This window comes from Anabrus simplex, chromosome 1, assembly GCF_040414725.1.
Source record: "Anabrus simplex isolate iqAnaSimp1 chromosome 1, ASM4041472v1, whole genome shotgun sequence".
Lineage (NCBI taxonomy): Eukaryota > Metazoa > Arthropoda > Insecta > Orthoptera > Tettigoniidae > Anabrus > Anabrus simplex.
The window spans coordinates 1,776,791,043-1,776,803,746 of record NC_090265.1 but is presented as its reverse complement, the minus strand read 5'-3'; the positions used below and the strand labels follow the sequence as shown (position 1 = coordinate 1,776,803,746).

At 37.2% G+C, this 12,704-nt stretch overlaps 1 protein-coding gene across 2 annotated transcripts in view; it reads right to left on the bottom strand.

Annotated features, from left to right (window-relative positions):
* aPKC (protein kinase C iota type) overlaps window positions 1-12,704 on the bottom strand; it is a 551,572-nt gene that overhangs the window by 295,633 nt on the left and 243,235 nt on the right. For both annotated transcript variants that reach the window (XM_067138622.2, XM_068225692.1), the window contains exons 8-9: window positions 11,673-11,907; window positions 2,523-2,703 (exon numbers count right to left, since the gene is read on the bottom strand). In XM_067138622.2, the coding sequence (XP_066994723.2) occupies window positions 2,523-2,703; window positions 11,673-11,907 (416 nt within the window). The remainder of the gene's footprint in view (window positions 1-2,522; window positions 2,704-11,672; window positions 11,908-12,704) is intronic.

Sequence of the window (12,704 nt, the reverse complement as noted above, 5' to 3'; positions counted from 1 at the left end):
CGAGTGGACCGGGAGAGAAAGCAGTCAGTCGTCCAAGGGCTAGCTACACCTTACTTCAAAAGTGCGGAGGATGCTCTGTATAAGCAACTTATTGAACAGGTGGACAGAAGCTAGCTCGTGAGGTTTCTACCTCTACCTCGCCGATATCTCTCCAAACTTTACATTCTCAAATGTTCGGCTCTTGAATGAGCACTTCAACTTTGCAAGTCAGTTGTTATGCAACATTTCTCCCTCAGTGAGTCTTCGTTCAGTTTGTGTACTGGTAAAGTGTAAATATTGTATACTGTATATCTCAAATGTTGTAGTGATCTGTTTATGTGACAAAAACGTCCGTCCGTTCTATGAAAAGACGTTTCTTCAGCAGGAGCTGGACTTTGAGTTTAATGTGCAAGTGGTACATATTTTGCAATACTGTATCATTGCATTTTTCCTTTAATAAAATTTTGTTTGTGTGTGTGAAATAACTCTCTTAATATATAACAGCCTGGACACTGATAAGAAGACAGCAGATAACATCCAGGCCACTCGGCCTCTGCCACTGCACTCTTCAGTAGCCCAGCTCCACTCCTTTCAACAACTGCGCCAACACACTGCTCAAGGTCTCCACGGTTCCATATCGAACTGGGAAACATAACATTGGGTCAAACACGACCACACTGTTTGCTTCAGAACCATCCGAGTTATGCCTGTTGAATACCACAGACTACGAGAACAAGTTTTATTCGTCCCAAGGACAACACATGTTTTGCAGTTTCTTTTTAACAAGACTAAAGATACATTTTATGATATGTATGTCTCAAGCTGGACTATTTTCTTGTGTATCTAGACTTAACAACTGAGTTACCATCTCAGATTTTATAGAATTTTACTCTATGGTCAGACGCACCATACTCTCATCATCTTGTACCACAATTTTAACTTGTTACAATTTAACACTTGTCATTGTACTGTAGGTGCTTGTCTTGCATTTTTTTTTTTTTTTTATTAGTTGTGATTTGCTCAACTGATTCACTGGCTGATGATGACACGTAATGAGCATCAAAACTAGTACCAATCTTTATAAACGATATGCGACCTGACTCACATCAATAAATTGTCATTGTATTGAAAAGGTGGATCCTTAACATTTTCAATTTACTGTCAACTGTCTGAGCTACTCAGCCCAGGAGGAAGAAAATCAGAGTACAAAAGCTTTCAGACAGAATTAAGAGAAATAAACTGAGATAGTTTGGTCATGCTAAGAGGATGGAAGAGGAAGGATACCAAAGCAGATAATGGAAACGCAAAGACTGGAGAAAGAAAAACAAGATGTAGACCCAGATTAGGTTAATAGATCTCAATCAAGAACAGCATAATAAGAAGGAATATGGATAAGAACACAGTCAAGGAGCAGCAATGGCGGTTGGAGAGAAGAAAATGGAAAGCTGCCATTAACACATCGACCAGGATGGAACTGAATCAACGATGACAACGACTATTATTAATATAAGAAGATGTACAATATTAGAAGGATCCACCTTTCAATACTCCGTTGTAAGTTGAACAAAAAAGAAGTCACAACTTGTTTATTGGGACCGGTTTCGACACATTACAAGTGTCATCATCAGCCAAATAGTAAAGTAGGGCAAGATATAAAGATCTTAAAACAACTAACACATTGAACACAGGCAAAAAATTAACATTGATTCAAATCGTAGCAATTCAGTTAATGTCCAAAACACAATGATTGCAGTCAAGAGAGTAAACAGAACTAGGCAGGTCTTGTAGGCATTTGTTTCTCAGGCCGAAGAGTAAAAGGTGACGTAATTGAAGTCTTAGGAAAACAGTGTAGGATTTAAATTTCGTCAAATTCAAAGTAGATATATAAGTTTGAAAATAATTTAAAACATTAAAAAGAATAAAGTCAAATAAAAATATATTAAAAATAGGAAGAAATAATAAAAGAAAATTGCAATGTGAGGTTCAACTCGAAACAACTTGCCGTAGTAATTGATAGATGAATGGGAGATGATAAATAGAAAAAAGGTTGGGGAACGTTTATTAGAGGGTGGTAGTGGTGGTGGTGGTGATTATTGCTATTAGAGGAAGTACAAATAGGTAAATATCTTCTATATAACACTACACCGAGGAAAAAAGACAGGAAGAGGTCCGACACTTCGAAAAATGAAGATATCGGTAAAAGGAAGATAAGGGCCACGAAGGGCGTGAAAATGAAAGACTCCCTAGCCCTCGCAAACCTAATAGCGTCGGGGTCGGAAAAGAACAAGAGTTGACCAAGAGAGGTCGGACAGGATAGATGAAAGTGAGGAGCCTGGCACAAGTAAGTGGAAGCAATGCCTACATCTTGTTTTTCTTCCTATGTCCTAGGCCTTTCTTCAAGCTGCTGCACATGTAGGAAGAATATTGTATTTATAGGAATTTATATGCAAAACCCAAAACAATTTTTCACAAATAAGAAACAGGGGAAGTGAGAGAGGATAAAAGTAAAGCAGAGAAATTAAATGAAAACAAAATGATCTCACCTGAAACCATAGTCTTCCCCTCGAAGAATTTCAGGTGCAATGTAGTTGGGTGTACCACAAAACGTGGAGGTAGTGTCACCCGGCCTGATGCCTTCTTTGCACATACCATAGTCAGTCAGCTTGATGTGGCCTTCATGATCCAGCAAAACGTTGTCCAGTTTCAGGTCTCGATAGATAATACCTGTAAATTGATATCACTCATTAAAAATACAGATCTTCAAACCCAATTAGTGATCTCACCATTGCACTGAATTTCTCTCCTCTCAAATGATATCACAACAGTATATAAAGTATTTTGATTTAGTGCTTCATAGACCATAAATACTGGATTTTGACCCACTAAGGCATACATACAGAAAGAATTCCCCCAGTATTACATTTGAGACGTAAAAAATTGGATGTTCTTGCAGTAATGTTTATTCTGGGCAAACTTGTAGATTCACAGGGACTGGTATCAATGAGGATGAAAAGAATATCTGCCCCAATCAGACAGATTAGCAACTGTTGAGCATGCCATACTTTTGGATCATGATGTCAAATTTGATGACGTTCTAGCTATTACCCACATGGAGCGTAGTTGGTTTATGATAGTTTAATACACATTTGAAAACTGCAACAACAAAAAACAAAAAAATCATAATTTCAATGAGGACAGCTAAAAACTGGTTGCTATCCAATAAGTTGCTATCCAGTCAGTATATTCAATACATCCTAGGCCTTTCTTCAAGCTGCTGCACATGTAGGAAGAATGCCCTCCTTACAAAGTAATCTGTGTCAACTTACTCAAACCACCTCAGCCTCAATTCTCTCACCTTCCCCAATACTGGGGCACCTCCAGGGGTGTTCTGCACAGTTTCATTCCTCACATGGTCGTGTCACGAGATTCCAAGTAACTATCTGAGGAACTGCATCTTGGCTGTGCGGAGCATCTGCTCACATCTCTTCGTCACAAGCTACCATTACAAGTCGTCCATTTCATGACCGTATCGATGAATATAATCAAGAAGTTAGTAAAATAACCACCTAATCAATACTTTATTATTGCCTCAGGCAAAATTGAATATAAATTAGCACTTACAGGACATGTTTCGACCACTTAGTGGTCCTCTTCAGCTGTATAAAGAAAGAATTGAGAAGAAAAAGCATTAAGACAATAAGCACAAATAATAAAAGTTCTTTGGAGACTCCTTTGTTAAAAAATGGAGGTCATCAGAACAGGACATCTTGCCTCTCGTTCTTGTTTGGAAAAGATGTTTATTCTGCGCTATCTAGAGGGTTTGTCTTTGAACGCGACCTGGTGAAGTCAGACTGTATTACATCATTACTTCACCAGGTCGCGCTCAAAGACAAACCCTCTAGACAGCGCAGAATAAACACATTTTCCAAACAAGAACGAGAGGCAAGATGTCCTATTCTGATGACCTCCATTTTTTAACAAAGGAGTCTCCAAAGAACTTTTATTATTTGTTTTGTGCTTATTGTCCTAATGTTTTTTCTTCTCAATTCTTTCTTTATACAGCTGAAGAGGACCACTAAGTGGTCGAAACATGTACTGTAAGTGCTAATTTATATTCAATTTTTGCCAGAGGCAATAATAAAGTATCGATTAGGTGGTTATTTTACTAACTTCTTGACAAGCTACCATTACACAAGACAAAAGAGTGGTTGAATGGGTGGCTACGTTTCTCTGAGAATTCGAGTAGATGAAGCCTTAACTGATCTTGTAATAATTAAGAAGGGGGAATTTATGTTGTCTTATATATATATAAATGATATGAGTAAAGTGGAATCACAGATAAGGCTATTTGCAGATGATGTTATACTGTGTAGAGTAGTAAATGCGTTGCAGCATTGTGAACCATTGCAGGGGGACTTAAACATTGTAGTAAGATGGACAGCAGACAATGGCATGAATATAAATGGGATGAAAAGTCAAGTTGTAAGTTTCACCAAGAGGAAAGTCCTCTCAGTTTTAATTATTGCATTGATGGGGTGACAGTACCTCATGTGGAACAATGTAAGTATCTATGTGTTAATATAAGGAATGATCTTCATTGGGGTAATCATATTAATGAAGTAGTTAAGAAAGGCTACAGATCTCTTCACATGGTTATGAGAGTATTTAGGGGTTGTAGTAAGGATGTAAAGGAGAGAGTGTATAAGTCTGTGGTAAGACCGCAGTTAGAGTATGGCTCCAGTGTATGGGACCTTCACTGGGACTACCTGGTACGAGAAGTGGAAAAAATTCAAAAGAAAGCAGCATGATTTATTCTAAGTGATTTCTGACAGAGGAATAGCGTTACGAAAATATTGCAAACTTTGGGCTGGGAAGACTTGGGAGTAAGGACACGAGATGTTCAACTATGTGGTATTTTTCAACCTGTCAGTGGAGAATTGACGTGGAATGACATAAGTAGAAGAATACGCTTGAGTGGAGCTTTCAAAAGTGGGAAAGATCATAGTATGAAGAATAAGTTGGAATTCAGGAGGACAGATTGGGGCAAATATTCATTTATAGGATGAGAGGAGTAAGGGATTAAATTATCAAGAGAAATGCTTGATAAATTTCCAAGTTTGTTGAAAATATTTAAGAAAAAGCTAGGTGAACAGTGAAACCTCATTAGTGTGTTCCTCACAAACAAGTTTTCCCACTTAGCATGCCGTTAATTAGAAACCCTGATTCTCATCGTATTAAATCTATATAAAAATACCTCACTTAACACGTCACAAATTTTCACTATTACCGCTTAGTACAATCACATTTTTCCTAGCCCTGAAAATGTTATTTGTCATCCCTTGTGATATAAACGTGATTTCCAATTCTCAACAAGAATTCAAAAACTTCACATTCTGCACAACAATCAACTATGCAGCCCATCAACATGGCTTGGTTACTCAATACACCAACTGCCAAATTATCCGCTTACGCTGATACAGTGTTTAGTAGACTCTTCTTCCGAGAGTATCAACTATACATTTTGTTACTCAGACATTGTACATACCTGTATATTTTTATATATGTGTCAATTTACTTTGTGTTCATTCTTATTGCCATAGCACTCGGTCCACAACCGTTATGTATCTCCAAGACCTACTGAATTCCATGAGTCTATAAATTTTAACAACACAGAGCACCTTATTTGTACTTTTGTTCCAGAATTCTTAGCATGTATAATGTACTTGTATTAAGAATTACTCACCTACATCACACATAATATTTCATTTTCATTTGCAACATTTCAACCACACTTCATATTGTAAAACTATATTTTTCCTAAGACTCTTACTGCTAGAAAACATGTTTTAGGATTTTGCCATATATTTTGTGTATGTTTTAAAACGGCTGATGATGACCCCGAGAGGGGTTAAAACTAGCCCCATGTAATGTAAATACTGTAAACAGAACTTAGTATTGTGCATTATTTATATTTTAACTTGGATAAGATCCACCGCAACAGTTGTGTGATAATGGAAAAAGGCCTTAAATTCTTGAACTTCACAGGATAAGTTGCATGTTCAGGGAACAAGCTGGTAGCCTCAGGAATGTTCAATTTTGCTTGCCGATTAGCAGCAAGATTACTGAATAACACAGCGAGTCTATTTGTGCTTGTATTTCACATTCAATTCAGAAGTTAGAAATTTATTTTGTGTTGAGTGGTACAGTGAAGTTTTTTCTTGTGATACTGTAACCTATCAGCCGATATAGTTGGGATGGACAGTTAGGAACACGCATCGATTATATAATAACAGACCAAGAATGGGGAAGATACGTCATGAATATGAAGATAAAAACCAGTGAAAGTATGGAAGGTGATCACAGATTACTAATTGTGGAATGAAAACAAGTAAAAATTCCTAAAATTGTATTGAAGAAGAAACCAAAGATCAGGATTTCAAAATTGGAGAAGGAGGATACAAGAATGGCATTCCACGATTGTATAAAAAGGAAATTGCCTAACGCAGAAATAAGAAGTGGAGAAGAAGAGTGGGACAGACATCTGCGGAAGCAGCAATTGAGGTATGCGGGAAAACAAAAGCAAAGGTTAAGGGAAAGAAGACACAGTGGTGGAAAGACAAAGTAAAAAAAGAAATTAAAGAAAGGAACAAGGTAAAGAAAGAAATAGATAAGGAAAAACAAAAAATGTATCAGAGGGATGAGATTAAGATAGATAGGTTACATGTGGAACACAAAAGATTGAAACTACAAGTACAGAGGAGCAAACGGAGAAATGCTGGAGAGAGTTTACCAACAAAATTGAGCAAGGTAGTCGAGGAAATTGGAAACTGTTATAAAGAGTAATAAAATCGAAAAGAATAAATCAAGAAAAAATCAAGGCATTAGAGAGAGAAGATGGATCTATAGTACATGACGAAAAGGGTCTTCAGAAGCTGATGGCAAAGTATTTTGAAAAACTTTATAATGAGGATGACTGCTCGGAGGAAGAAGGAGATAAGAAAATGGAAATAATAGGTGGAGAAAAAGAAGAGAACCCGATAACATGGTGGGCTTGAAGGGGCAGTGAAGCATTGGAATGCCATATGGAAGGATGAAAGGATACCTGAAGATTGGCAACAAGGAAGCATTGTACCACTGTTCAAGAAAGAAAACAGGAAGAGATGTGAAAATTATAGAGGTAAAACCATACTATCACGCGGGCTAACAATAATGGAGAAAGTCATAGACAAAAGACTGAAGGATATAATAGAAACACAGAGGAAGAATAATATGGCTTTAGACCAAATAGATCAACAATAGACTTGATATTTACAGTGTGAACGATAATGGAAGAACATCTGGAAAAGAACAAGGAAATCATATTCATATTTTTGGATTTGGAAAAAGCTTATGATGCAGTTAAGAGAAAACTGTTGGGAATGCCTACTGAAAAGGAATGTACCAAAATCATTAATTAAACAAGATAAAAATGTTGTATCATGAGAGTAAAAGCAGTGTACAAGTGGGGAGTGGTGACTCAAACATTTTGTACAAAAAAGGGGTCTCAAGCAAGGAAGTGCACTGTTGCCATTATTATACTGATGGATGAAATCATGAAACGTGTAAAACAGAGTATCAGTAGTGATGAAGTGAATGCTTTGGTATTTGCAGATGATGTGGTGATTTGGGGAAAGGGAGAAAAGGAAGTACAAAGGAGACACAGGATGAGAAAGTACCCAAGAGAACAAAATTAACATTATATAAACAGTATTTCATACCAACTGTAACATACGGAATAGAAACGCTGGTAACTAACAAGAGACAAGACAGTAAGATCCAAGCAGTAGAAATTCAATTTCTAAGAACATCGGTTAAAAAGACAAGAAGAAATAGAATTCAAAATATTAAAAACAGAGAAGAGCTGAGTATAGAACTCTTAGTACAGAAGATACAGAAAGCAAGAATGAGATGGTTCGGAAATGTAAAAAGAATGGGTAGCAAGAAAGGAATTGGAAAGTGAAGTTAAGGGAAAGAGACCGGTTGGAAGACTGAGAAGAAGACGGATGGATCAGATATGGAAGGACATTACAGGAACTGGATTGGATGTGGCTGAAGTAATGGAGCAGGAAAAGTGGAAGGACAGAAAGGAGTGGAGGAGGCTTGTAAACCACACGCGGGCGACTGGAGTGGGACGTTGATGATGATGATGATGATGATGATGATGATGATGATGATGGTGGTGGTGGTGGTGGTGGTGACGACGGTAGCCTATATTAGGAATATAATTGTGTAAAATTGACTAGCATGGTGCATATTTGTCTTGTGATAGCCTAGGTATGGAAACAGAAAAAGTGAAATTCCTTTCTAACAAAGACAACATTAAAATCTTTCAGAGCGTGGACTGGCATCTGCATCTTTAAGCGCCCAGAGGTCATGAATGTTGAACTCGCACCTTCGAATTTTGACTCGACCGTTCGATTTGGTCCTTGGTCGAAGTTTTTCAAAATGGCAGTCAATGGCCCGATTCCTTTCGGTCGCACATGGCCGAATCAAATCAAAATCAAAATCAAAATCTCTTTATTTGCAAATGAGGTGTCTACCTCGGTGGCAAATGGTACACTAAAATACATTATTGTCAAGCACTAAATATTAAATTAACAAGAGAAGAAAATTTTTCCTATAATACAATATTATACAATTTATGCTAACAATGTTTTCTATTAAACACACAGCTCATCCTTAAAAAATTTATATTGTTTACAAAATTCTAATTATAATATCTCCTGTACTACTTACAAAATATAGTCAACTGATATACAGTATGTGGAATTGCTTCAAATGATACTATAAAACTGGTATAACATTAATATTTACATTGCATTTATTTATTTACTATGTTTTTTTTACCCGTTCTGGATCCTAAGTAGCATAACGACCTGCTGCATCTTAACCAGAGCCCCTTTTGCCACCACTTTTCAGAGTTCCTGAAGGGCCTTCACAGCTACCGTAGCGGTCCCAGGGCCCTCGAAGTCCCCACTGTACTTCACCCCTACAGGCAGTCCCCTACTTTGGCTGTCCAAACTCCTTAGACCAGGGGATGGAATTAATTTATTCACACACATTTTTTTTTTTTTTACAATAACCTGCACCGGTCGAATGCCCTCTAACACTTCATTTATTTTCTCTGTTGCTGTTTATTCTCTTCTTGAATATCTGTACAGATTTTGGAAAAGGATCAAACACTACCCCTGGTAAACTGTTCCACTCCTTCACACCCTTCCCAATGAATGAAAATTTACCCCAATCGCTTCTGCTAAAATTCCTTCTAATTTTATATTTGTGGTCAGTCCTGCCGATATAATTATTTTCCAACTGAAGCCTCTCACGGATATCTCCCCATGCTTCTTCTCCTGTATAGGCTCTATATAATCCTGTAAGTCTAGTTTTCTCCCTTCTCTTACTTAAAGTTTCCCACCCAAGTTCCTTTAACATTTCTGATACACTACTCTTTCTCCTGAAATCCCCTGTTACAAATCTTGCTGCTTTCCTCTGCACACTATCTATTTCTAATATAACCTCCAATTCATTGTCTAAGATTGAGACCAGAAAATAATGTTTCATAACTCACTGCTCTGAAATAAAAGGCTTCTGCTAACATCTGTTTAAGAAAAATTGTGATGAGCAATAATACTTTGATATTTTTATTGGCTCACGTCCATGTGTTGTTTGGTGTTTTTCACATCGTTCAGTGCACTTTTATAAGCCCCAGCAGAGAACGTTTTTGTATTTGTTCTCTCATGTTTTCGCACCTTTTAATACCTACTTTCCTCTCATCTTGAGAAATGGCAGATTTAGTTTTCACTGTACTCACGGATGCACGACGTAAAATGCCTTCATGTATGTTTTCTTGCTTAGAACATTTGCTTTTGTTGTCCCCTGCAGAAATAGGAGTTAAACAACTGATAGGCAATCTAACCTAAATGCAACTGACTGACTGACTGATTTGATTGATTGATTGATTGATTGATTGATTGATTGATTGATTGATTGATTGATTGATTGATTGATTGATTGATTGATTGATTGATTGATTGATTGATTGATTGATTGATTGATTGAAATGTCATAGTATGCTACTGGACAGTTTCAGTAGAAACCTGTGACATAGCATCATTTCAAATAATCTGTACCAACTCCTTGCTGAGTCACTGCAAGTATATTCCAAAAACTTTCTGCATAACAATTTGCTACATAGCATACCAGCTTCCTTCTATCTTTATTGTCAGTAGAGTTCCATGGCATTTAAATCTTGTACACTCTTTAAGAGGACTAATGTGTGACTTTTTTTTTCTTGTTTTTACAAGTTGCCTTACTTGTGATATTAGTTTGATTTTCCAAATTGATATCATATAGTTTACAATTACAAAATTAGATGTTCCCACCTAATCAATACTGTATATAGTGTTGAATATATTTATTTATATTTAAAATGTATACATATGCAAGACTAGTTTCAATCCATGGATAATCTCAGGTGCCAAATCTCATCGTTAACAATTAAAATAGCACATTCACTGTTTTTTGAAGCCCCTTTTCATCACGACATTGATGTACAATATCAACGGAAATGAACTGCGCACTTGTCGTTAGATTTTAAAACTGTGAATTTATGATAGAACTTTGAGAAGAGTGGCTTTCAAAGCAGCGTGACTGGTACAAGCAGCCTTTTTCTTGTTTTGACGTCGCACCGACGCAGATAGTTCTTATGGCGACGATGGGACAGGAAGGGGCTAGGTGTGGGAAGGAAGCGGCCCAAGCATTTGCCTAGTGTGAAAATGGGAAACCACGGAAAACCATCTTCAGGGCTGCCGTCAGTGGGGTTCAAACCCACTATCTCCTGAATATACTGGATCCTGGCTACAGCAATCAAGCTCAGTCACAAGCAGCCTTTTGATGCCTCATTTATGGAGACACTGATGTAGCAAATCAACAGAAATGAATTACGAATTTGGCATTTGATTTTAAGACTGTGAATACATGATAGAACTTTGAGAAGACTGACTTTTAACAACAGCGAATGTGCTATTTTCTTTGTTAGTGATGTGATATAGCAGCTGAGGATGATCCAGGATCAAAACTAGTGTTGCATATGTATTCATTTTAAATATAAATAAATATATTCAACTCTATATAGAGTACTAATTAGGTGGCAACGTCCAATTTTGTTATTGTAAGTTGTCCGGCTCCATGGCTAAATGGATGGCATGCTGGCCTTTGGTCACAGGGGTCCCAGGTTCGATTTCCAGCATGGTCGGAAATTTTAACCATTGTTGGTCAATTTCGCTGGCATGGGGGCTGGGTGTATGTCTTGTCTTCATCATCATTTCATCCTTATCGCAACGTGCCAGTCGCCTACGGGTGTCAAATCGAAAGACGTGCACCTGGCGAGCCGAACATGTCCTTGGACACTCCCGGCACTAAAAGCCATACGCCATTTCATTATAAGTTGCTTTACATCGCACCAACACAGACAGGTCTTATGGCGACAAAGAGAGAGGAAAGGGTTAGGAGTGGGGAGAAAGTGGCCGTGGGCTTAATTAAGGTACAGCCCCAACATTTGTGGCACACCATACAGGGTAGTACTGTGTAGATTTCTACAAGATAGACAAAAGGTAATGAACATTTGCACAACACCTGCTTGATTTTAGACTTGCCTTTATCGTGAAGGAAGTTCAATGCAAGACTAATTTCAGCAGCATAGAAACGGGCATGCTCTTCAGGCAACCGTCGTTGCCGCTGCATGTGAAACATGAGGTCTCCACCACGAACAAATTCGATTACAAAGAACAATCTACTAGGTGTCTGGAAACATGAATGTAGGCCCACCAGGAAAGGATGATTGGAGGCTGTTTCAAACACGTGCTTCTCCGTCTGGACCCAGTCAATATCCTACAAAGGAAGAATGGAACAAAAATTAGTACAGATTACCCAACACAAAATCATTCATCATTCAGTTCTAGGGAATATAGCTTTTAAAATCATTAAGCTATTTTGAATTTATACATAAATTTTGTAGCATTTAAGATTTTCTTGTAGCAAAATTTGAATATAACATTGTTCAATCACAAAATCTAGAGCAGTTATTTATAATTACTACCACAAAACTAAACAATAATATGAAACACCATTAAATACTACAAAAAAAACTAAAAAGAAAGGAATGAAAACCTCAATATACGCGCACGATTAGAAAAGAGGAGTATTTACTGTCAAGATTCAAAATTACATATTTTGATGGGGTCAGGAAAAGAACCTATTTTTCAACTTTCTATGGACTAACCTCCACTTTAAAAATGCATAAAATAAAAGCTTGCTACATGATTGTAACCAAATTTTAACACTATGTAGCTTCAAATGTCCTTAACAAGCTTCTGAAGTTATAGACTTTTAAATTTATTAATAAAAATCTGCTCTCAATTTAGTGGAGAAACATTTTCTCGATACCAGAAACTCAGACGAAGTCATACTAAAGTGTTGCTGCAAGTTCTCCAATGTTCTTATAAAGAACAATTATGGAAAGTTGGAGGATCAATGCATTGATTTTACATCAAATTTTATTTGATAATGAAAGAGAATGAGCACTGTTCAGTTAACACAGCAAAGATCGGACTGGCTATAAAATGCTGTGTTGCCACATTCAGCATTGATACAGCACTACATTCTGTACTCCTGTCAGTAATACAACA